Here is a 27,938-nt window from a genome sequence, read left to right as displayed (position 1 = left end):
ACAAACACTTGCACACATACTCATACGCCTACTTAAAAAAAAAAGTAAGGCAGCCATGCTTGGTTCACCCCTCCTTTCTATTGCACAGCAGTACTGTTTTAGGGTGGGAAAGCGAGAATGTGCTCTCCTCACTTCCACCCCTTCACCCCATCCCCTTCCTTTCTCCTCTCACCCTGCATGGTCGTCTGGATCGCATATAAAACCACATGTTGCTGTTTGATTGTGCATTAGGAGCTTGCTAGGAGATGAGCGCACCAGCAGCTGGCCAGGACGGACATGCTGGGCAGCCTGTCTGCCACCAACATGCTCGTGCTTGAGGACTGGAGGATCTGAGTTCCATTCTAGCTGTTTCTGCCTCACACTTACATGTACAGGCTAAAGTTTTATTACTTGAGAGAAGGCCAAGGTTGCCATGTCTACCAATGCCAGATCTAAAGTACTATCCTTCTGAAACATTGAACTGAAAGACAGGCAGGTTAAAATACTGGCAGATTTTTTTTTTTTTTTTAAGAGATGGGACTCCATTTGGCTCCTAAAGTGTCTGCCTTTCTATAACTACTCTCTTCCTTTTCTTTCCTGAGCATTTAAACCATCTGACGTAGTTAGACTGACCTTGAGTGTGTGTGGTCCTGGAAAACTTCTTAAGGAACATTTCTGCATGGTCTTTCACATGTAAGACTTGTAAGACGCGCACTTCTAAGTAATCTGTAGAGTGGACCCTGGGGACTCCTGTACAGCATGAGGACTTTGCTTTTCTTTGGGCTTCACATGCTGCTGATCACGGCCAGAGCATTTGTCGCCAGCAAGAGTAGTCTGACATACGCAATCAGAGTGAGTAATTCTTGTTTTTTTTTCTTTCTTCTAGCATTTTAAAGCAAGCAGCAGCTTTTGGCAAATGGACAGTAATTTCACTGCCCACTTGTTAGCCCTGCATGCTATAAACCTGGCTGATAGTATACATTGTCTCACATATCATTTTATATAAACTTTTCCACCCTGCTTTAATTCTTGATTGAGCCACATCTGACAGTAGTCTTAGTTTATTTTGTATTATGTCAATATTAGCCCACGCTATTTTACGAAAGTTCTCAAGATTTGCTAGGTTAGTTTAAAAGCAATGACACAAAGCTAGTTTGAGGTCTCACCACAGATGTTTTGTAGGGTTAAGATCAGGACACTATTGTTGTATTGATACTGTGTACTATTCAAAGCATACCAATAATATAATGCTACTGCCTTCATGGTAGTAATAAACTGCACTGAGCCCCAATGTATGTTAAGTGACTTTAAAGTTGGTTTCGTATGCTTTTTCAGATTGTTTTGACTTTATGATTAGATACCTTATTTGTTTTCAATGCATCTTGACTTTTTGGACCTGTACTGAATTCAAAATAAAAATTTTGTACCTGCAACATGTTTCAGTAAAATTAGGTCAGCAACATGTTTTAAGTAATAATGGTTTAATGAATGTGATTATTAATACTATGATACTTTTTTGACAAATAAAAGGGTCTGGACTGCAGGCAGGCCAGTCTAGTACCTGCACTCTCTGAAAGTGGGCTTGCCCTTTGTCATTGTTAAACAAACATGAATGAATGTCAGATATTTACAAAAACATACTCCACGATTAAGGGAAGAGTTTTTAGAGACTGCTATAGCTGCAAAGTTGTAGCCTAGTGGTTAAGGTACTGGACTAGTAATACAAAGGTCGCTGGTTCAAGCCCCACCACTGCCAGGTTGCCACTGTTGGGCCCTTGAGCAAGGCAGTTAACCCTCAATTGCTTAGACAATATTCTGTCACAGTACTGTAAGTCACTTTGGATAAAAGTGTCGCTAAATGCCGTAAATGTTATGGAAGCAACTCCATATTTTTGTTAAATTTCAACAGGTGTCCACATATAATAGTGTGTATAAACCTTGTTGTCATAAATGTGCAAGGGACACATGCCATAAGGATTTTTTAAATGCATTTTCTCCCAATATAGCGTAGTTAATTTGTCTTTCACTGCTGGGGGTCCCTGATTACAGTCGAGGTGGGTATAGTGCTACTCACGCCTCCTCAGACCCTTTAGCGGAACCCTTTTTCACCCATGCATTCTGCACAGGCGCCTCTCTATCTGCCAATCAGGGTCCCTACACACCGTTGGAAGACCCCACCCACGTAGTCCGGGCATCCCACTATGAGCAATAGCTATAAACATGCTTTCACTGACATTGAGAAGTATAAAACATGTGCCACGCCAAATCAGAAAAAGTTGGGACAGTATAAAAAATGCAAATAAAATAAAAATGCAGTGTTCCTAACATTTACTTAGAGTTTTATGTGATTGCAGACCATTTGAACCCAAGATATTGCATGTTTTTTCTGTATGTTTTGTCTGCTCTACTTTCATTTATTAACATACCTCCATTCCTGAATTTCAGGCCTGCAACACATTCCAAAAAGGGTTGGGACGGGGCTATTTAGGTGAAAAAAACTAAATAATGATTTAGGTGAAAAAAACTAAATAATGATGTAATTCCAAACAGGTGATGTCAACAGGTGATGATTGTAATCATGGTTTGCTACAAAAGCAGCCTCCAGGAAAGGCTGAGTTGTTGATGAGCAAAGATGAAAAGGGGGTCTCGAGTTTGTCAACAAATGTGTGAGAAAATTATTGAAATGTTTGAAAAAAATGTACCTCAAAGAAAGATTCAAAGGGATTTGCATATTTCTCCCTCTATCATGAAACAATTCAAGGAATCGGGAGGAATTTCAGTGCGTAAAGGCCAAGGGCGCAAGCTTAAGCTGAACGTCTGTGATCTTCGATCCCTCAGACGGCACTGCATCAAGAACCGCCACTCAACAATAGCTGATATAACCACATGGGTGAGGGATTACTTTGGCAAACCTTTGTCAAGCACTACAATACAGAGTTACATGCACGAATGCCACTTAAAACTTTACTGTGCAAAAAAGAAGCCTTATGTTAACCATCCAGAAGCGGTGTCGACTTCTATGGGCTCGGAAGCATCTAGGATGGACCATCACACAGTGGAAAAGTGTATTGTGGTCAAAAGAATCAGCATTCCAGGTCTTTTTTTTATTTTTATGGACGCCGTGTGCTTTGGACCAAAGACGAAAAGGACCATCCAGACCGTTATTAGCAACAAGTCCAAAAGCCAGGGTTTGTCTTGGTATGGGGCTGTGTCAGTGCCCTTGGCAAAGGTCATTTACACTTCTGTGATGGCAGCATTAATGCAGAAAAGTACATTGAGATCATAGAGCAACATGCTGCCTTCAAGACGTCATCTTTTCCAGGGACGTCCATGCATTTTTCAACAAGACAATGCAAAACCACATGCTGCACACATTACAAAGGTATGGCTGTTTAAGAAGAGGGTATGGGTACTGGAATGGCCTGCCTGCAGTCCTGACCTGTCCCCAGTAGAGAATGTGTGGAGAAATTTGAAACAAAAAATGCGACAATGATGATACTGTTGCACATCTTAAGACATGTTTGCAGGAAGAATGAGACAAAATAAAAGCTGAAACACTGAATCGCTTGGTATCCTTGGTGCCAAAACGTCTTTTAAGTGTGGTGAAAAAGAATGGCAACATTACAAAGAGAGAGGTACATGTTCCTTGCTTTATGTTCCAACTTTTTCTGGTCTGGAAGTTGACCAGACAAGACATGAAATATCCTAGGTTCATACTGTCTGCAATGAAATAAAAGTCAAAGTAAATGTAAGAAACTTTTTTTTATTATTTGCATTTTCCATGCTGTCCCAATGGTTCTTGATTTGGAGTTGTACAATCATGAAACTATTCATTATTATCATTCTTGTTAATTACGACATTGGGTGCAGTAAAATCAGTTTATACTTCAAAACAAATATTAAGACAATATTAAGACAAATTATGACAAATAGGCAAAACAAACTAAACTATACACAAAACATTAAACATTAAATCTACCAGTAAATGTTCCACAATATTGTTTGTGCATATGAATGAATGGACTCTTGAGTTACTGCAAATGACTTACAGGATGACCTGATTTTAGAACACTGTTCTTTGGATCAAAACTGGAACTGTTTGAAGATATGGATCTGTGGTTTGTCTGGCCCAAGAAAAGATAAGGCTTATTGCCAGAAGAATACTATCCTCACTGTTAAGCATGTACATGGGTCAGGGATGTTTTTCTTCTGAAGGAACTGGCAGTCTTGACCGTGTAACTGGCATTGTGGATTCACAGAGGTGCCAAGGCATTTTCCGAAGGAATGTTATTCCTTCTGTGTTGAAACTAAATCTTGTTGATTGTTGGACTTTCCGATAAGACAATAAAGACCAAAGCTTAACCAAAGCTTGGCTAAGGAATTGCTCCCGGATTGTCCCTGAGAGGCCTTCTCAGTGTCCATATTTAAATAATAGTGTTAGACAGTGTTGAGCGCACATAACTATTTTAGGAGTGTGTTTAGCTATGCAGCGTAAAACCAATTCATGGAAAATTGCAAGTACATACAAATAATCGTACATAATGTTAAATGTCTCAGCACTTGATGGTCATGTTTCTGTAAGCCTGTATGGCCATGCTGTTGTGCTCCTACAAACCCCATTTCCCTATTTCCCTTACCAACTTAATAGTATTTTGTAAACATTTCCACAATATTCCATCCCACAATAAATAGATAAATTGGTAACAGGTCAGGGTATTAGGATTTGATATATACAGTGTATCACAAAAGTGAGTACACCCCTCACATTTCTGCAAATATTTTATTATATCTTTTCATGGGACAACACTATAGAAATAAAACTTGGATATAACTTAGAGTAGTCAGTGTACAACTTGTATAGCAGTGTAGATTTACTGTCTTCTGAAAATAACTCAACACACAGCCATTAATGTCTAAATATCTGGCAACATAAGTGAGTACACCCCACAGTGAACATGTCCAAATTGTGCCCAAAGTGTCAATATTTTGTGTGACCACCATTATTATCCAGCACTGCCTTAACCCTCCTGGGCATGGAATTCACCAGAGCTGCACAGGTTGCTACTGGAATCCTCTTCCACTCCTCCATGATGACATCACGGAGCTGGTGGATGTTAGACACCTTGAACTCCTCCACCTTCCACTTGAGGATGCGCCACAGGTGCTCAATTGGGTTTAGTCCATCACCTTTACCTTCAGCTTCCTCAGCAAGGCAGTTGTCATCTTGGAGGTTGTGTTTGGGGTCGTTATCCTGTTGGAAAACTGCCATGAGGCCCAATTTTCGAAGGGAGGGGATCATGCTCTGTTTCAGAATGTCACAGTACATGTTGGAATTCATGTTTCCCTCAATGAACTGCAGCCCCCCAGTGCCGGCAACACTCATGCAGCCCAAGACCATGATGCTACCACCACCATGCTTGACTGTAGGCAAGATACAGTTGTCTTGGTACTTCTCACCAGGGCGCCGCCACACATGCTGGACACCATCTGAGCCAAACAAGTTTATCTTGGTCTCGTCAGACCACAGGGCATTCCAGTAATCCATGTTCTTGGACTGCTTGTCTTCAGCAAACTGTTTGCGGGCTTTCTTGTGCGTCAGCTTCCTTCTGGGATGACGACCATGCAGACCGAGTTGATGCAGTGTGCGGCGTATGGTCTGAGCACTGACCTCCCACGTCTTCAACCTCTGCAGCAATGCTGGCAGCACTCATGTGTCTATTTTTTAAAGCCAACCTCTGGATATGACGCCGAACACGTGGACTCAACTTCTTTGGTCGACCCTGGCGAAGCCTGTTCCGAGTGGAACCTGTCCTGGAAAACCGCTGTATGACCTTGGCCACCATGCTGTAGCTCAGTTTCAGGGTGTTAGCAATCTTCTTATAGCCCAGGCCATCTTTGTGGAGAGCAACAATTCTATTTCTCACATCCTCAGAGAGTTCTTTGCCATGAGGTGCCATGTTGAATATCCAGTGGCCAGTATGAGAGAATTGTACCCAAAACACCAAATTTAACAGCCCTGCTCCCCATTTACACCTGGGACCTTGACACATGACACCAGGGAGGGACAACGACACATTTGGGCACAATTTGGACATGTTCACTGTGGGGTGTACTCACTTATGTTGCCAGCTATTTAGACATTAATGGCTGTGTGTTGAGTTATTTTCAGAAGACAGTAAATCTACACTGCTATACAAGCTGTACACTGACTACTCTAAGTTATATCCAAGTTTCATGTCTATAGTGTTGTCCCATGAAAAGATATAATGAAATATTTGCAGAAATGTGACGGGTGTACTCACTTTTGTGATACACTGTAAGTAATCATCAATGCTCAGTCCTTGCAAGCAAAGATAGTGCCAAAATGTTGTTAAAGAATTGTCAATCAGTTCAAAAACAATGTTTCTCAATGCAAGATTGTACAACCCCAAATCAGAAAAATTTGGGACAGTATGGAAAAATGCAAATAAAATAAAAAGGCAGTGTTCCTACATTTACTTTGACTTTTATTTGATTGCAGATAGTTTGAACCCAAGATATTTCAAGTTTTGTCTGCTCAACTTTATTTCATTTCATTTGTTAATTACCTCCATTCCTGCATTTCAGGCCTGCAACACATTCCAAAAAAAGTTGGGACTGGTGTAATTTAGGGCTAGTAATGACCTGAAAAAACTAAATAATGATGTGATTCCAAACAGGTAATGTCAACAGGTGATTGTAATCATGGTTTGGTACAAAAGCAGCATCCAGGAAAGGCTGAGTCTTTAATGAGCAAATATGGATAGGGGATCTCGAGTTTGTCAACAAATGTGTGAGAAAATTATTGAAATGTTTAAAAACAATGTACCTCAAAGAAAGATTGGAAGGTATTGGATTGGATATGCATATTTCTCCCTCTACAAGTGCATAATATCATTAAACAGTTTAAGGAATTGGGAGAAATACAGGCCAACGGCGCAAGCTTAAGCAGAACACCCGTGATCTTCGATCCCTCAGACGGCACTGCATCAAGAACCGCCACTCAACAATAGCTGATATAACCACATGGGTGAGGGATTACTTTGGCAAACCTTTGTCAAGCACTACAATACAGAGTTACATGCACAAATGCCACTTAAAACTTTACTGTGCAAAAAAGAAGCCTTATGTTAACCATGTCCAGAAAGGGCATCAATTTCTCTGGGCTCAGAGGCATCTAGGATGGACAATCACATAATGGAAATGTGTATTGTGGTAAGATGAATCAGCATTCCAGGACTTTTTTTGGAAAAAATGGATGCCGTGTGCTCCGGACCAAAGATGAAAAGGACCATCCAGACTATTATCAGCAACAAGTCCAAAAGCCAGGGTCTGTCATGGTATGGGGCTGTGTCAGTGCCCCTGGCAAAAGGTAGTTTACACTTCTGTGATGGCAGCATTAATGCAGAAAAGTACATTGAGATCATAGAGCAACATATGCTGCCTTCAAGATGTCATCTTTTCCAGGGACGTCCATGCATTTTTGAACAAGACAATGCAAAACCACATGCTGCACACATTACAAAGGCATAGCTGCGGAAGAAGAGGGTACGGGTACTGGACTGGCCTGCCTGCAGTCCTGACCTGTCTCCTATATAGAATGTGTGGAGAATTTTGAAATGGAAAATGCGACAACGACGACACCGTACTGTTGCACATCTTAAGATGTGTTTGCAGGAAGAATGGGACAAAATAAAACCTGAAACACTAAATTGTTTGGCATCCTCTGTGCCAAAACATTTTTTAAGTGTGGTAGTTATTGTCCCAACTTTTTTTGGAATGTGTTGCAGGCCTGAAATGCAAGAATGGATATTTTTTAATAAATGAAATGAAGTTGACCAGACAAAACATGAAATATCTCAGGTAAATTTTGTCTGCAATAAAATAAAAGTCAAAGTTTTGTTTGTTTATTAGGATTTTAATGTCATGTTTTACACTTTTGATTACATTCATGACAGGAACGGTAGCCACTCATTACACAAGATTAATCAGTTCACACAAGGTTATATCGAACACAGTAATGGACAATTTAGTATCTCCAATTCACCTCACTTGCATGTCTTTGGATTGTGGGAGGAAACCGGAGCACCCGGAGTAAACCCACACAGGCACGGGGAGAACATGCAAACTCCACACAGAAAGGACCTGGACCGCCCCACCTAGGGATCGAACCCAGGACCTTCTTGCTGTGAGGCGACAGTGCTACCCATCTAGCCACCGTGCCGCCCCAAAAGTCAACGTAAATGTAAGAAACTCTGAAACTGTTTTTTTTTTTATTATTTGCATTTTACACGCTGTCCCAACTTTTTCTGATTTGGGGTTGTAAGTAATGTGGGTCTTTCATCATCTACCATACATAACATCCATAAAATCCAAGTCAGTGTAGGGTAAGGCTGAAAACACTGAATGTGTGTAACCTTCAAACCCCGAGATGATGTTGTACCATTAAAGCAGAGCAGAAGTCCACATTCTGCACTCACTATAATAGTGTGGCTTTGTAGACAGAGTGCCTGTGCTTGACTGCCCTGCCTGCAGTCTACATCTGTCTCCTATTTAAAATGTATGGCTTATCATAGAAAGGAAAATTAGACAATGGTGACCACAGACTGTTAAGCAGTTAAAGCCTTCTATCAATCAAGAATAGGCAAAGAGTCTAATTGCAAAACCGCAACAGTTAGTATCCTCAGTTTAAAAATGTCCCAACCTTACTGGAAATGGGGTTGGCAGAAGGCCAATTTTACTGACAATGATTGTCAAAGATAGTGGGATGGATGTATTCAGGCTTCAGTTACCTGTAATCAAAGCTAAACTCATTAAAAATGTTCACAAACCTTTGTTCATGCATGATACATTATTTAAAAGCTTTGATTTAAAACAAAAAAGTATTTATGTCATAATGCAGCCCTCCAGAACTGGGAGTGATGAAGTAGAAATGTATTCCACGCACTGAACTAACATATTAAAGTTCCATCATGGATTACGTGTCCCAGCTGTTTAGGGTGGGCTCCTCCCAGAGGATGATTTGTGTGTGTGTGTGTGTGTGTGTGTGTGTGCGTGCGTGCGTGCGTGTGTGTTTGTGTGTGTGTATCCTGCTTCAGATGTTTGTTTACATTGAGGAAAAAAGGAAACAACAGTTCTAGGCAAATCTTACTCTTAACTAATGACAATGGAAACACAAAAACATCTGCAACTTGTTTATGGTGTGTTACAGATTTACTTTCTAACTATTTGCAGCAGTGAATGACACTAACAATGTAGTACAATCTACACTAAGTCCCAGCCTGACAGGGATTTCAATAGCTAAGGCTTTGTAATAGTTTTTAATAGTAAGTTATACTTATATATAAAGTAAATAGTAAAGTTTATATACAACCCCAAATTAGAAAAAGTTGGGACAGCATGGAAAATGCAAATAATAAAAAAACACAGAGTTTCTTACATTTACTTTTATTTGATTGCAGGATGAACCTGGGATATTTTATGTTTTGTCTGGACAACTTCATTTCATTTATAAATAAACATCCATTCCTGCATTTCAGGCCTGCGACACATTCCAAAAGTTGGGACAGTAAAGCATTTACCACTTTGTAATGTTTCCAGATTCAGGTTTTATTTTGTCCCATTCTTCCTGCAAACACATCCTAAGATGTGCAACAGTACAGGGTCGTCGTCAAATTTTTCATTCTCGCATTTTTCGTTCTCCACACATTCTATTGGGAACAGGTCAGGACTGCAGGCAGGCCAGTCCAGTACCCATACCTTCTTCTTCCACAGCCATGCCTTTGTAATGTCTGCAGCATGTGGTCTTGCATTGTCTTGTTGAAAAATGCATGGACGTCCCTGAAAAGATGACGTCTTGAAGGCAGCATATGTTGCTCTAAGATTTCAATGTACTTTTCTGCATTAATGCTGCCATCACAGAAGTGTAAATGACCTTTGCCAAGGGCTCTGACACAGCCCCATACCATGACAGACCCTGGCTTTTGTACTTGATGCTGATAACATTTTTTTTCCAAAAAAGGCCTGGAGTGCTGATTCATCTGACCACAATACACGTTTTCATTGTGTGATGGTCCATCCTAGATGCCTCCAAGCCCAGAGAAGTCGACACCTTTTCTGGACATGGTTAACATAAGGCTTCATTTTTGCACAGTAAGGTTTTAAATGCCATTTGTGCGTGTATTGTAGTGCTTGACAAAAGTTTGCCAAAGTAATCCCTTGCCCATGTGGTTATATCAGCTATTGTTGTTTGTTTGTTTGTTTATTAGGATTTTAACGTCATGTTTTACACTTTGGTTACATTCATGACAGGAAACGGTAGTTACTCATTACACATTAACATTAGTTCTCAAGGTTATATCGAACACAGTCATGGACAATTTAGAACCTACAATTCACCTCATTTGCATGTCTTTGGACTGTGGGAGGAAACCTGAGCACCCGGAGAAAACCCACACAGACACGGGGAGAAAATGCAAACTCCACACAGAAAGGACCCGGACCGCCCCACCTGGGGATCAGACTTAGGACCTTCTTGCTGTGAGGCGACAGTGCTACCCACTTAGCCACCATGCCGCAGCTATTGTTGAGTGGCAGTTCTTGATGCAGTGCCGTCTGAGGGATCGAAGATCACGGGCATTCAGCTTACTCTTGCTCCCTTGGCCTTTACGCACTAATATTCCTCCAGAATCCTTGAATCATTTAATGATATTATGCACCGTAGAGGGAAAAATATGCAAATCCCTTCCCATCTTACTTTGAGGTACATTGTTTTTAAACATTTCAATAATTTTCTCACACATCTGTTGACAAACTGTAGATCCTCTGGCCAACTTTGCTCATTAAAGACACAGCCTTTCCTGGATGCTGCTTTTGTACCAAACCATGATTAAAATCACCTGTTGACATCACCTGTTTGGAATCACATCATTATTTAGTTTTTTTCACCTCATTACAAGCCCTAAATTTTCCCTGTCCAAACTTTTTTGCAATGTGTTGCAGGCCTGAAATGCAGGAATGGAGGTATATTAAAAAATAAAATTAAGTTAAGCAGACAAAACATAAATATCGTCGGTTCAAACTGTCTTTTTATGTATATATATAAAAGAGCTGCACCAACAATAAAACTTTTTAAATGAAACTGAATAATGTGTAGCAATATTCATTATGTAAATATATAAAGGCACGTCAGCCAGTTAACATCATTGTAAAATACTTACCATGTTACGTAAATGCAGCAGTCAAATACTATGCAACTGTGTAATATGCTAGCTCATCACCACGGGGGGCTCAAAATCTTGAGTGTGAATCTCAGCACTGCTACCAGTCTGGCTGGGCATCAAACAGACACAATTTGCCGAGATTAAGGGAGGGGAGGTCATATGGTGTTTCTTCTCATCACTGTTTCAAAGATGAGACCAACTGTGTCTAACTTAGAGACAAAGAGAAAAAGAAACAAAAAATAATTATTATTTCAACAACACCACATGTGCCATAATTGATAGCACCCCTGCATTCAATGCTGTACAACCTCACTTTGCTAATAAAACTGCCCTTCTTCTATAACATCTTATATGTTTTTGGAATATAAATCATACTTTAAAACTTCAGTCAGGTGTTCACATACATTCACATTCATTTTTAATTTTATTTTACTTCAAATGTCTTTATTGTCTTAAAATTTATTATACTTCGCATCTTGCCATTCAAAATCACTGCTGGTGTACTGACAGCAGTGATTTTGAATGGCAGGATGCGAAAGTATAGCTTTCTGTAACAAAATATCGTTGATTTACATTCACACTCACATGAGAGCAATTAAAAGTAGCAAATACACCAACTCTTATCTTTTAGAAGGATTAAGGAAAGTAAACAAAAGCTATTCTGGTATAAGAAAATCAACCCCACACAGACAGGTGCCAGAGTTGGACACCTCTGGCAACATGACATGTTTTTGATTATAATTACCATCTAACAAACAAGGTTCTGTATATTTTAGTGCACATTTGTTGCTTATTTGCTGTGTTTGACATTTTGCAATATAGCATTCCTATTTTAAATTTCATGAAAACAGTATTTGTGCATAAAATATGTAGATGTTTTTGCCCAGTAAAGAATGTGTTAACTCATTTTTACTTTAAGGTTTGCACAAGACTGTATAAGCTTTTGCTGCCACCTTTTGGTAAAAAGTGACAGAAGTACAATTTTCCATATGTGTTTTTCTAAAATTATTTAACAATCAAAAACAAATCTCGCATATATATTCATCCCCTTTGCTGCTACACAAAAAGTGGTCGCTTGTGTTATGTGTTGCACCCTGGTCCTGGACGACTGTTGTTTCATTTCATATGTACTTGTATACAGCTATAATACAGACTCTTAATTCATTTTAAAATAAAAGAACCTTGACACAACATTGAACCATCAAAAACTTTGCCAACCAGTAAAACCTGGCATTCAGTTTAGGGCATCCAGGTTAGACAGACAAAGTGGCAGGACAAAAGCAACTGTTGAGTAAAGGGCACATGGTTTAAACGGCTTATAATTTGCTAAACGATTCTGGTTCTATTGACACAAACATTAAACTCTTAAGGCATACAAGCAATAGTTAAGTCTGGCTAAAAACACTAATACAATCATTATGCTGAAACGATGTTGTCAACATCATCCTCTGGGGTGCTTTTCAGCAGCAGGAATGGGTGACTGGTACAAAAAAAGTAAGAAATGAAAAAAACCCAGCAAATTACAGTACAATTTTTCTTCAAAGTCCATTCAAACTCAGACTGGGGCGACAGTTCACCTTTCAACATGACAATTTATTAAGGTCATACAGCCAAAACAACAAGAGTAAATAGCCCAGCCAAAGCCCAGAATTGCATCAAAGCCTGTGGCAAAACCAGGCGGTTCAGAAACGCTTTTGCATCCAAGATGAGTAAGCTTGAGAGAATCTGCAATAAAGAATTGGATAAAATACCCAAAACCAGTTGTTCACAAGTCTTAGAGACATAATAAAGACTTACCAATGTAATTTCTGTAAATGGGCTTCTACAAAGTATTGAACTCAGTTATGCTTGAATTAAATTGTAATTATGGGTGACTGAGTGTAGATTGATAGGTGAAACTGCCATTCAAAATCAAACCCACAATATAAAATGTGAGCAAAAAGTCTAAATAATTTCTAAATTCACTGTTTGTTTAGTCATCATTATGGTTCTTCTTTACAGGACATAAACCAGGAAAAGTGGGAAAAAGACATTAGGTCAGCTGCTAGTCTGGACGAGCTGCTTATGCTGACAGACTTTCCTGACTGGAAGCTCTGGAGTTGTCGTCTGAAGCTGAAGCATTTTGACTATTCTTCCTTCCCAGAACTACGTTCAGGTTCTGTGGGATCACACAGATCTACACGTTTTGCTTCGAACTCCTACAGCCTGGAGGTACTCAAAGGTAGCAGATAGCTAAGACACATGCCTAGTAACACTTTACTTGTGACAAAGTCAAGCAAGCTTTATGTCTCCATGGGTTTGAAGGCTGCCAGAAAAAAGCCCCTGCACTATAACAAACATCTTTGTGTGGCAATGTAAAACTTGCTTGACCATGGACAGCATCATCAGCATTACAACAGCTTGTAATTTATGGCAAACCAGCCATTTAGTGCTTCTTGAATTACATCTGACAAATTTTTATCGAGACAAATGGACATGGGCACCACTTTATTCAGTTCCAGTTTTTTAAGGCACCAGTATTTCATAATGTTGTTTTACTAAACAAATTATATGCAACCAACTTTGTGGCAACAATTTGGGAAGGGTCCAGTAAAACCTTCTTTGGCTTGATGAAACTACAGTGGCCTGCACTGATCTTTAACACCTTTGAGTCAATTGAAACAAGAATTGCATGCCAGGCCTTCTTATTCAACATCAGTTCTGACCTCACAAATGCTCTTCTTATTAAATTGACTCACATTCCTACAGACATGGACCAAAATTTGTAGCTACAATTTGAAGGTGACTGGAGGGTGTTATGGATGCCTTGGGGCTCCATATTACATTTGCAATGTTTATAATGCAATGTCAAAGAAGCTTAAGGTCCACATATTTTTGGTCATATAGTGCATGTACTCTACACTGTGTATTCTAACGTCAAGAAATAGATAAAGCATCATGCAATACAAACAATACCTAGATAAAGCCATCTATACAAACTGAGCTGCCAAAAAAAAAAAAACTAATCAAATGCCACTGTAAGAACAACAACAATAACAGCAAATGTAAAAGTGCCAGAAATTACATATGGCATTGCCACCACACTGGAGAAAACATACATCAGCCAACAATTTTCAATAAAATAAACTGCACCTTTTTAAATGTAATTATATGATACATTTTGCATTACATTAAATAAATACAAAATACTTTTAACACTTTATTAGAAATACAATAACCGAAAATATTGAAACTGAAAGGTTTTCACACTTTTTGTAATAGTAGTGCTAGCTTTGGTCACATAACCAGGTTAAATTGTTAGACACCACCTGGGTAAAAACAGCTGTTTTTATTACTTATGAAAGCGTCTGCTAAATGCTAAAAATGTAATTTAAAGCTGCTCAGGTGGCGCAGCGGTAAAACATGCTAACACACCAGAGCTGGGATTTCAAATACATTGTATCGGATCTCAGCTCTGCCATCCGGCTGGGCAGGCCGGCTACATGAACACCATTGGCTGTTGTTCATAGGGTGGGACAAGCCAGACCAGGATTCCTCATAAGTGGTGCAATTACAACCTCTGCTGGCTGCAGTCGGTACAGCACACGTGTCAGAGGGGGCATGTGTCAGTTGCGAAGTGCCTCAGTCAGCAGTGGAGGAATGTATCAGTAGAGGTGAAGCATAACGCAACAGGGTATTTGGATATGACTAGATTAGGGGAGAAAATTTGGGGGGAAAATCTGAGAAAAAGAGAGGAAAAAAATGTCATGTAAATCTCTGTGTATGGTGTATTACTACAGTATAATACAAACTTATCACAGGAAAGAAAAGTTAAAGTAATATTTAAAATAGGTTAGGGATTTAATCATAGAGAAGCACAAATCTAACAAAGGATACAAAAGCATGTTAAAGACACTAAACCTGCCTTACAGCTTAACTTAGCTGTTTTACTATGAAGTACAGAAATATAAATCTGCTTAGACCAAGACATTTCAATAAAATAGAACCAATACTAAAACAGCATTCATAAAAATGGCTTTCGTGACACCAGATGTAACTCTCAAGGCTATAAGTTGTCATAAGGTTTTTTCTGTTGTAGCAAAGAGAACTAAACTCCATATTAATGCCCAAGGTTGTAGAATGGGACGTCAAACAAGCTCAGGCATCCACATACTTTTGTATAGCATAATTAGATCAGTCCAAAGGTCAGTATGTTCCCTTTATGTTGACACCTAACTGATGTAAATAATAAAACATTTATTTTTTTAAATTCAGTGATCTGTTTTTCTCCAGCCATTGACGAAGAGTGGCAGAAAACGCAGTGCATGCCCCGTGAGACGTGTGTGGATGTGGCACAGGAGCTGGGCATTGCCAATGACATGTTCTTCAAGCCACCCTGTGTCTCGGTGTTCAGGTGTAACGGCTGCTGCAACAAAGAGGGAGTCACATGCCGCAACACCAGCACTACCTACGTTAATAAAATAGTAATGTTTTTTGTTTAAATTTTTAATACTTAGTAATACCATACTCTGTCAACAATGCTGCTACTGGCTTCTGAATGTGGAAGGGCCCAAAAGTCAATGTTTTGGATTTTCTTCTGCTGATGTAAATTATGGGTGGTTGTGGGTACATAATGACATACTGTACTGGGTCTCTGATGAATAATAGAGAGGTTACTGGGGAGGGGCAGATTGTACAGAGCAACAGATAGGCTACAGTCAGAACATAAAAGCTTCATACACACTGTCATGATCTGTTAACCTTAGAAGTTTCATTGAATAGGTTAAAACTATATAATCAATACTAGGGATGTAACGGTACACTCTACCCATGATGCGATACGATTCACGATACTGGGTTCACGATACGATTTTTTTCAGATTTTTTTAAACAAAATGAAATTGAAGACAAATTATGACAAAGTTTCCTTTTATTTCTTTTAAAAAAAATAAAATAAAATACTGTATTTGTGCTTATCTTTTATTAATCTAAATAATGAATGACCTTTTATTTCTGAGGTAGGTATGCCAAATAATGCTATGCCAAATAATGCTTACTGAAATGAAATTTTAAAACAAATCCAACATTATATAAATAAATGAATAATACAAATAAATAATGTGTATCCTCACATAAATAAATTTGGCTGGAAAATCCCCCTACCTGGCAACTTTGTGAAGTGCTGTCAACCAGGTGAGGTGAATAGCGGCAGTGCCCTCTGCTGTTTAAAGTGAATTTCAATTAATCTTAAATGAATAACTGATTCGGATCATGGCACACGTGCACCGATTTTTACCTGTCTTGTGGTGCATCGTTACATCCCTAATTAATACACTTATGCTGCCTAGAAATCTTACAAATGCTTTTTTTTTTTTTAAAGAGCTCAGTCTTGGTTTTCAGCTTTTTATCTTCTTTTCAGCTCCTGAGCGTGGTCCCATTTAAGTATGGTCCGGAACCGATGCTGATCTCAGTAGCCAACCACACAGAATGTAAATGTCAGGAACCACAGATGATTCGCAGACATGTTCAGCACCACAGGAAGAATGGGTTAGTACCAGCTTTATCTTAAAGAGCAATACATGTACACCGACCAGACAAAACATTATGATCACTGACAGGTGAAGTGAATAACACCGATTATCTCTTCATCATGGCACCTGTTAGTGGGTGAGATATATTAGGCAGCAAGTGAAAATTTTATTCTCAAAGTTGATGTGTTAGAAGCAGGAAAAATGGGCAAGCGCAAGGATTTAAGCGAGTTTGACAAGGGCCAAATTGTGATGGCTAGACGACTGGGTCAGAGCATCTCCAAAACTGCAGCTCTTGTGGGGTGTTCCCAGTCTGCAGTGGTCAGTTTCTATCAAAAGTGGTCCAAGGAAGGAACAGTGGTAAACCAGCAACAGGGTCATGGGCAGCCAAGGCTCAGTGATGCACATGGGGAGCAAAGGCTGGCCTGTGTGGTCCGATCCAACAGACAAGCTACTGTAGCTCAAATTGCTGAAGAAGTTAATGCTGGTTCTGATAGAAAGGTGTCAGAATACACAGTGCATCACAGTTTGTTGCGTATGGGACAGCAAAAGGGGGACCAACACAATATTAGGAAGATGGTCATAATGTTATGCCTCATCGTTGTATATGAACATGGGTCAAATAGACAGGTGTTTTGTACCCACAGCTTCACTATGCATATGTGTGGATATCAGACTACAGTGTTAGACTAAATACTGCATTACATCAAGTAAATAATATTTAAAAAAATAAATGGCTAAATTGGACAGACCCTATTTGCTAATAATCTTGAATCTTGAATAATTAATTATTAAACAAAATAAAAAACAACTGTCCATGACCATTTAATAAATATAAACAAATTTTGAATTTGATGTCTGCAGTACACTCAAAAAAGTTATAACGTTTACCACCATGTTACATCGCCTTTCTTATTGATGACATTTTTATTGTTTGGAAACCAAAGATAATTGCTGTAGTCTTGCAAGTGTAATTTCTGCCCATTCTTGATGGATTTCAGCTGCTTAACAGTCTGTGTTCGCTTTGTTTGATTCTCCTTTTCATGATGTGCTATGCATTTTTAATAGCAGACAGATCTGGACTGCAGGAAGGCCAGTTAAAAACACACACCTGTCTGTGAGGTCACACTGTTGTAGTGCATAAAGAATTGCCGTGGGCAGTGATACACCTCAATACTATGCTACATTTTAGATTTTTCTGAACAGTTTGTATGGTCCTTTTTAGGGATGTAACGATACACTCTACCCACGATGTGATACGATTCACGATACTGGGTTCATCATACGATTTGTACCCCTTTTTTTTTTTTTTAACAAAATGAAATTGAAGACAAATTATGACAAAGTTTCCTTTAATTATTTCTCTTAAAAAAAATTTAATAAAATACTTTAAATTATAATTATAATAATAATAATTATTATTATAAATTATCTAAATAATGAATGCCCTTTTTATTTCTGAGGTAGGTACAAACTATGCCAAATAATGCTTATTGTGTAAAAAACTGGAATAAAAAAAAAAAAATGAATAATACAAATAAATAAAGTATCCTCACATAAATACATTTGGCTGGAAAATCCCCTACCTGGCAACTTTGTGAAGTGCCGTCAACCAGGCGAGGTGAATAGTGCCAGTGCCCTCTGTTTAAAGTGAATATCGATTCATCTTAAATGAATAACCGATTCGATTCGTGGCACGTGCACCGATTTTTAACTGTCTTGTGGTGCATCATTACATCCCTATTCCTTTTTGTTTGTGGCATGGACAGCTTAATGTGAGATTTTCCAGAAAGCTAGCTTAAAAACTCATTTGACCACAGCATGTTTTACAGCACTGTCATGCTGTCCATCTGAGATAAGCTTAGACCAAAAGAACTCAGCAGCATTTTTACATAAAATTGATGTATGGTTTTTTTTGTGTAATAAAATTTTAGGCTGAACTTCTTGATGCAGTAAGTGACAACTTTCCAAAGTAGTATCAAGCCCATGGTTTATCTATTACAGTAGCATGGCAGTTCTTCATACAATGCCATCTCTATACAGACTGAAATTTCCCTATATCTTACAATATAATGTATAAATCTTCTTATTCTGGCTGTTCCCATTAGGGGTCGCCATAGCATTCAACTACATCTTGCCCTGTCCTAAACATACTTTTCTTTCATGTACTTTGTTTTACTCCTGCTAACTTTCATCCCCCTCCTCTCCCATGCATACCTCAATCTGTTGAGGCTCTTAATAACCTGCTCCTTAATTTGCTACAAATCTCAATGTCATTTGGAGAACATAATATTCCATGGAGACTCCTGCCCACTCGTCCGTCAGCCTGTCCATGACCACTGCAAATAAGAATGAACTCCGACCCTAGATGCAGTCCTACTTCAACTTTTATACAATCAGGCATTCCTACTGCTTTTATTAACTCTGTCACAGTACATATCTAGGCACCAGTGGCGGCTCCTGCCAAATCTCTCAGGTGGGCAATTGTTGCGATGATGGCCAAGGTGACCTGTTCAATGGGTAAATTAAAGCTTAAATAATTAACATCTTAAGTCATCTGTCAGTTTGCCCTCACAAATAACTTTGAACATGTATAGAGATACCAGCTTTACCATTAATGATAAAATTAAGTAAAGCCTTCACACTAACAATTTAATTCAGTCTTCATCAGATAGCATTTTATTTTAGGTGCAGCAGTTCCAGAATAAAGATTGGCATCGGGGCTGATGTGCAATGAATAAAGAAGTACTGTACAATTAAACAATTGGGGAGATACAATAAGTGCAATCACAATTTAAAAATTACATTACTTACTTGTAATTTACTTGTAACTTATATGATTTCCCCCCTTTGTAGGTACTTGCTTGATGTTTAAATTTGGTCTGGGTGGCCCTAATTCTTTAGTTGCTAATTTATCCTGATTACTACGATGACTGAATGGCATTTCCCTTAATGACATGATGGAATTGCTCCGAACTGAGGTAATGGTAGTCATGGTGACGAGATCGCTACACCAGGTTACATGTGACGCAAGCACGTAAGTGCGAGCCCTCCCAGAACCCATTCAGATTGTATTGCAATGCCTACAGTTTAAAAAAAAGTGCCTTAACATGAGAGTCTATGAGAGCAATCCGGGGCGATTTTCAATCAGGCTGAAATCGCCCAAAAGGGGCGGTACTGTACGGAACACAACTAGACGCTGATTGGACTATGATATTCAGAGGCAAGACAGACTGTCCAGAACAGTCACAGCTAGTTTAACACTGGTTGATTGTGGTAGAAAATTTTCTTCCCTTTCACCCTTTGGTGCTGCGTCGCCCGATCGCCCTAAGGAACCGCCCATGCTAGGCACCCAATCATAAGCTTTCTCTAGATCTGCAAAAACACAATGCAACTCTTTCTGCCCTTCCCTATACATTCTTAAAGCAAACTGTTCACAAATCCTCACCTCTTTTTTCAACCTAGCTTCCACTACTCATGCTGTGGCTGATCAAAATTATGCATCTGTAACTGCCGCAGCTCTGTACATCACACTTATTCTTAAAAATTGGAACCATTACCCCTCTTCTTCACTCCTTAGGCATCCTTTTACATTTCAAGGTTTTGTTAAATAATCTAGTTGAAAACTCCACTGCCATCTTTCTACTGGTATATCATCCAGACCAACTGCCTTTCTAATTATTATTCGCTTTATAGCTGCCCTCATCTCCTCCTTGCTAATTTGAGGCACTCCATGGCTCACTATTTTCTGGCCCAACAGTAGCATAGAACATTCTTTGCCCTCTTTCTCTTTGGCCCAACAGTAGCATAGTTTTCATCAGCACCCTGCTGACCATCAATACTGTAGGCGGACGTTGTTAACCATGGCCATGATCTGTGTTGATTTGGCACAGTTGGATTTAATTTTAGATCAAGAAATACCAAAAGTATTTGCACTCCAAAAATTTTTTTATTGAAACTGAGGCCATGATTTTTTATGTTTATTATGCATGCATGTTGAATGCTGTATACATTTCAGGAATTTAATTCCCAGTCAGAATGTACAATTTCACTCTGAATACCATGTACATATTTCATAATGTAATAACTGGCCAAAGACTCACATTAGCTACCTTTCCTTATTCAGTAAAGATGTTGGATCAATGGTAAATGGATGAGGTAATCTGATAAAGACAGGCTGTTTCTGGAAGAAATCATTTCAGCGTCTCCTAGACTGATTAAGGCCGTGAACATCCACAACCCGGCCCCATAAATTTACCGGGACATCAAATCTGTGGTATTGAGAGACTTATCACTGGACCTTTATGTGTGTAATTATGTGTGAATTTCAGGTGTTTTCCAATTCGCCAGTCAGAGGACTCCAGACACCTCTGTGATCGAGGGCTCATATGGGACTGTATGGAGGAGCGATGTGTGCCTTATGTCCCCAGCAAACAAGGTCAGAAAAACATCTAGCTCACTTGAATTTGGATTTCTGGTCAGTCCATTTAGCCATGCAGTAAACTTCTAGATGCAGACTTGGGTAGCATTGGGTAAAATATTTTGAAGAAGCATTTAGGGCTAAATACCAAATATGCAGGCTTCAATAAATACCATATGGCAAATGTATTTGGACACCTGACCATAAGCTTAAAATGAATAGCCTCATAAAAGCATGTGCTGTAGAGTGAATGCCCCAAATCTACATCCCACACCATAACACAGTTACAACACCACACAGCAACACTGGCTGAAGTTCACATGACCATTCATCAGTCACTACATCTAAACAAAGCTCTTCTCTATTTAAACAAAATTTGTTAAAAATAAAGGCAAGTGTAGGTCCTACAATAATGAGGAGCTCATATTATGAGAACCTGGGCATCACCTTAGGCAAAAGCACAACAGGTAACTCCATTAAGGGAAAAATATTTTTATGCTAAGTTTCACTATTTTTACTAGCCCTAAAATTTTCCATCATGTGTGCACCACCCATACAACATTTCCCTGGCACACCAACCTCCCCCCTTCTCAAGCTCTAGTTATACTTACCGGCAGGTGGAGAAGGGGCGCCAACAGTGAGTGAGTGAAAGTATGTATTTAACAATAAATGCAGTTATTAGCTAACATAGCAGCTGCCAGCCAATATGTCAAAAAAGGCTGAAGCCAACTGGTGCCCAGGTGAGAGAAAAGAGGACAGTAAAAGACAGAAATAATGTAATGTAAAGTAAATAATATTACTAATTTAATAAATATCTAATCAGGTAGCAACAGAACATTGACCCAAAAATGGTGAACATCCTCTCTGTTACACATTTTATTTCACTGTCAGAATAACATTGGTTTGTGTTTGGCTGCACTTTTAGAGCATTGGACAATGGTTGGTAAAAAACAAAGATTGGCGTCAAATATTTTATTTAACATCAGATGCACATTAGTCTGTGGTACACAAGTTAAAATCAAAGTAACATCCTCATATTATATTGACATTAATGTCTATACAGTATAAGTATAAACAATAATTCACGGTTCTAGTCTACTGTGGCTTGTGTCTGCCATTTACTCGTCCGACACCCTTCAGAATCAAGACTAGAATCAATTGGCTTCCAAAATTAATTCTACTCCATGTTATTTTTCTGAGTGAGAGCAAGTCTGCAAAAAAATCAAGATGCAAAATTTATATTTAAGTGCCTATTTTGAATTTGACACAAAAACAACAAGGGCAGATTAAAGCAAGCCGTAGCCTAGTGGTTAAGGCACAGGACTAGTAATCCAAAGGTTGCTGGTTCAAGCCCCACCACTGCTAGGATGCTGCTGTTGAGCCCTTGAGCAAGGCCCTTAACCCTCAGTTGCTCAGATTGTATACTATAATGTAAGTCGCTTTGGATAAAGGCGTCTGCTAAATGCCGTAAATGTAAAGAAATAGTAGTATATAGTATTTTATGTAATACGTTATATTTATATGATATTTATACTGGGTCTATATTCTAAATCTCAGAAACATGAGGCTATGCAGTGTCTGTGTGAGTGTATAAACGTAATGATTGGTGCATGATTAATGCAAGGGGCACCAGACAAAATTTTGTCTATGGCACCACATTGGTCAGTGCCAGCTCTGATAATGGCGATTTCATTCATAAAATGTTGTTTTCAGGTTAGTTTTATATACTGTATGTCCCAGCATAAATTGCAATTTTACACATAAACACATGCCAATTCTCATTACTGCAAAATAGTGTATGGACCTTTTGTAGTAACACCACTGAAAGAAAAATAAAAGCACTGATATAAATCATAACTAACTAATCACCACTGGTTGTTAAATTATTAGATATTGGTGCTCAGGTGTCACAGCGGTCTAATAAGCTAGCACACCACTGCAGAGTATACAAACTCTCAAGTTCAAATCTCAACAGAGCCACCTGGCTGTATTTGAGTGAGAGAGGGTCGAACTAGCCTGGGCAGTCACATCATGAAGCCTAGTGTGGCTCTTTGTACACAATGTGGCTATGTGTGATAAGAAGTGGCTGCAGACCGGACATCTGTTGAAGGGTGCGTTTGGTGATCTGTCTTTTCTTGATCATATTGGGGGTTGTGCTAGTGGCAGTGAATTCAAAATTAAGAATTGTAAATGGATAGATTGGGAAATAAAGGGGTAAAACATTAGGTATTAAGACCTGCCATTATTGTTAGAACAATGAGAAGACAACAACCCCACTTCAGGAGAATACATGTGTCTGTGACCTGGAACTGAGGCTTAATTAGAATTTAGCAAAATGAAGATCCAAATCTAAATGGTTGAAAAGAAGCTAAATTAAAAGTATGTAGTGTTGTAGTCATCATCTTGACATTTACCCAAAAAACAGTTCTAGTAAAAAAGTGGGGGTTATATTCATCTGATGTGATAAAATGTGTAAAAGGCTTATACTGTATTAGTTATTGCTGCAATAACCTGTCACACGGGTTATGGGTGTTTGATAAGTTTGTACAGTAAATACATTTTGTTTCTACAGAATTTATTTTGTTTTTTATTAATTAATTAATTTAGTTAGTTTTTTTATAACTATAATTGACTAATAAATTACTCGTTTGGACAGAATTTTACCCCATCACAAAAGCTGAGGACTGCGAAATTGACATAGAAAAATGTGAATGTCTTCCAAAAGAAAAAACATCAGGCCAAAGATATCCTCTGTGTCCGTGTGCAGGAAGAAGGAGGCAGCTCAACCAGACATCATGCAGGTAAGACTAAGTTAAATATGTGAATACACACTGATCAGCCATAACATTAAAACCACCTCCTTGTTTCTACACTCATTGTCCATTTTATCAGCTCCACTTACCCTATAGGAGCACTTTGTAGTTCTACAATTACTGACTGTAGTCCGTCTGTTTCTCTGCATGCTTTTTTAGCCCCCTTTCATTCTGCTCTTCAATGGTCAGGACTCTCCTAGGACCACTACAGAGTAGGTATTATTGGGTGGTGGATCATTCTCATCACTGCAGTGACACTGACATGGTGGTGGTGTGTTAGTGTGTGTTGTGCTGGTATGAGTGGATAAGACACAGCAGTGCTGATGGAGTTTTTAAACACCCCGTGGGCAGTGCCCTGTAAAAACTCCAGCAGCGCTGCTGTGTCTGATCCACTCATACCAAAAACAACACACACTAACACACCACCACCATGTCAGTGTCACTGCAGTGCTGAGAATTATCCACCACCTAAATAATACCTACTCTGTGGTGTTCCTGTGGGGGTCCTGACTATTGAAGAACAGGGTGAAAGCAGACTAAAAGTATGCATAGAAACAGATGGACTACAGTCAGTAATTGTAGAACTACAAAGTGCTCCTATATGGTAAGTGGAGCTGATAAAATGGACAGTGAGTGTAGAAACAAGGAGGTGGTTTTAATATTATGGCTGATCAATGTATGTTCAATTGCAACCCTCATGTTATGGTTATGTGTATAAAATTTAAGGAAAACATTTATCAATGAGTCTCAGTAAATAGAAAAATAATATTTATTGATACATACAAGCCATTTTGAACATACAAGTACAAACAAGCTTTTATTACAAAATTAAATTTTTTCTATTTACATGCGTTCAGCTTTCATTCTGCAACTGCTTTGTTTAAATCTCACCGAAGACTTTTCATCAGATTTTAATTTAGAGGTTCTTGGTTATTTAAGGACTGATTCCTTAATTAGACTTTAGTTGACTAGGAAGTGTGCTTGAGATCAATGTCTTGCTGGAAAGTCCAATTATCACCAAGGTTCACTTTCACACTTTACCACAAAAGGCATGAAATTTCTTATCTAAATGCAGTGTTATTTCTATGAATACATGATGGCAGTTAGATGGTTTAATCTGCTAGTTCCTGCAGCAAAAAAACATCCCCCATCATCACTAACCCACCTGCATGCTTGTCCTTGGGGATAGTATTTTTACTCATATACTGTAGATCTATAGGTTTTTTTTTTTTCTACTAATAAATATACTCTTACAGTCAGTATTTGCATACCCCCTCATCTGTATAGTAGGTGCGGTTGTAAAAGAATGATATCACATTTACAACCCCAGATCAGAAAAAGTTGGGACAGTATGGGAAATGCAAATAACAAAAAAAAATACAGTTTCTTACATTTTCTTTGACTTTTATTTCATTTTAGACAGAATAAACCTGAGATATTTCATTTTTTGTCTGCTCAACTTTATTTCATTTATTAAAAAAACACCCATTCCTGCATTTCAGGCCTGCAACACATTCCAAAAAAAGTTGGGACAGTAAAGCATTTACCTCTTTGTAATGTTGCCATTCCTTTTCACCACACTTTAAAAGATGTTTTGGCACCAAGAATACCAAGTGATTTAGTGTTTCAGCTTTTATTTTGTCCCATTTTTCCTGCAAACACGTCTTAAGATGTGCAACAGTATGGGATCGTCGCTGTAGCATTTTTTGTTTCAAAATTCTCCACACATTCTCTATTGGGGACAGGGCAGGTCAGTACCCTCTTCTTTCACAGCCATGCCTTTGTGTGCAGCATGTGATTTTGCATTGTCTTGTTGAAAAATACATGGACGTTCCTGGAAAAGATGACGTCTTGAGGGCAGCATATGTTGCTCTAAGATGTCAATGTACTTTTCTGCATTAACGCTGCCATCACAGAAGTGTAAATGACCTTTGCCAAGGGTACTGGCACAGCCCCATAGCATGACAGACCCTGGCTTTTGGACTTTTTGCTGATAACAGTCTGGATGATCTTTTCTGTCTTTGGTCTGGAGCACACGGCGTCCATTTTTTTTTCCAAAAAAAGACCTGGAATGCTGATTCATCTGACCACAGTACAAGTTTCCACTGTGTGATGGTCCATCCTAGATGTCTCCGAGCCCAGAGAAGTTGATGCCGCTTCTGGATATGGTTAACATAAGGCTTCTTTTTGCACAGTAAAGTTTTAAGTGGCATTTGTGCATGTAACTCTGTATTGTAGTGCTTAACAAAGGTTTGCCAAAGTAATCCCTCACCCATGTGGTTATATCAGCTATTGTTGAGTGGTGGTTCTTGATGCAGTGCCATCTAAGAGATTGAAGATCATGGGAGTTCAGCTTAAGTTTGCACCCTTGGCCTTTACGCACTTAAATTTCTCCTGATTCCTTGAATCGTTTAATTATATTATGCACTGTAGATGGAGAAATATGCAATATCCCTTGTTTTTAAACATTTTAATCATTTTCTCATGCATTTGATAAGCAAAGATGGCCAAAGGATCACCAGTTTGTCAACAAAGACTCAGCCTTTCCTGGATGCTGCTTTTGTACCAAACCATGAGTACAATCATCTGTTGACATCACATGTTTGGAATCACATCATTATTTAGTTTTTTCATCTCATTACTAGCCCTAAATTGCCCTCGTCCCAACTTTTTTTGGAATGTGTTGCAGGCCTGAAATACAGGAATGAAGATTTATTAATAAATAAAATAAAGTTGAGCAGACAAAACATAAAATATCTCGGGTTCAAACTGAATGCAATCAAATAAAAGTCAAAGTAAATGTAAGAAAAACTTTTTTTTATTATTTGCATTTTCCATGCTATAATATTTTTCTCTATGCTTTCTTTACAGCTGCAAATGAGAGCAAGTGCATATGGCAAGCATGAAACCCCTGATGACTTGTTTCTGACTAGCAGGGATCAAGATACATTCTAATTTATTTACATTCCTATTTATGACATTACCTTATGTACACAGTGATGTAACATTTAAAGGTGCATTGGTCAAACTTTTACTGCCATCTATTCAAAGCTCCCAAATTAGCTAAGATACATTTTAAGCTCTTCAATGGGTCCTGGATTTGACATGTGGTCTCTGTCCAGTTGGACATGCCTGAAACCGCTGAACATGGAGAAGGGGGTGATTCCTGAGATGTCCAAACCACTGCAACTGCATGGCTCTATTTCCCAGCTAGAAAGATCACTTTCCATACTTTGAAGACACCTTCCGCTGCCACATTAAATTTCCAACATGCTAAGTTTCTGAATTCAACCTTTTACAATGCAGGAGATGTGTGACAAAATGAATAATGATACTAACACCTAATTTCTAGAAGCTAGTCCCAGTTACACAAATCTAAGTGTCTATAGGTTTGCTTTTTGTCTGACTTCTCCCCCCAGAGCTTCTTAGCTGCAGGACTTTACAAGCCCTGAGGTACAGCAGCTTCTTTACCACTACAAGGTTATGCTCCACAAAGCATACAACATTTGTTTTTACTATGACAAATAATAGTGTAGATAGGACATCAAAACTTCAGAAACAAATAAACCAAAGCAGACTGTGCTGGTCCGGGTTGGCATTTTGTTCTGTTTACATTTTTCCAGGCAGTCACATTTTTAACATGCTTCCAAAGGGCCCTGCATTCCTCAGTTGCTAACATGGCAGACTTCTATGCTAAATATCCAGCACTGATGGCAGAAAGTAGGCCAAATGTTTCAAGTTTTTTGTAATTATTAAATACAACCAAATGCACCTTTTATATGCAAAATGTGTTCAATCATTTAAAATTTTATTTTTTGTATGTAAACATACCAGTTTCTGTGCACTGAAAATAAAATGTAATATGTCCATACCCAAAACTGTTGTAGAAGTGATTGATTTTAACACCTCAGATCAGAAAAAAATTGGGACAGCATGGAAAATGCAATTAATAAAAAAAAAAAAACACAGAGTTTTTGAC

At 38.7% G+C, this 27,938-nt stretch overlaps 1 protein-coding gene across 1 annotated transcript; it reads left to right on the top strand.

Annotated features, from left to right (window-relative positions):
• Positions 1-236: 236 nt before the first annotated feature.
• Positions 237-27,827, top strand: vegfd (vascular endothelial growth factor D). The gene is made up of 7 exons (XM_062989760.1): positions 237-831; positions 13,221-13,440; positions 15,492-15,682; positions 16,618-16,745; positions 21,058-21,164; positions 23,803-23,947; positions 26,831-27,827. The coding sequence occupies exons 1-7, from the start codon at positions 739-741 to the stop codon at positions 26,838-26,840; spliced, it is 894 nt and encodes a 297-aa protein (XP_062845830.1). The 5' UTR covers positions 237-738; the 3' UTR covers positions 26,841-27,827.
• Positions 27,828-27,938: the final 111 nt, after the last annotated feature.

This window comes from Trichomycterus rosablanca, chromosome 27, assembly GCF_030014385.1.
Source record: "Trichomycterus rosablanca isolate fTriRos1 chromosome 27, fTriRos1.hap1, whole genome shotgun sequence".
NCBI lineage: Eukaryota > Metazoa > Chordata > Actinopteri > Siluriformes > Trichomycteridae > Trichomycterus > Trichomycterus rosablanca.
The sequence above is the reverse complement of the archived record's forward strand: the minus strand, read 5'-3'. Positions and strand labels throughout refer to the sequence as shown.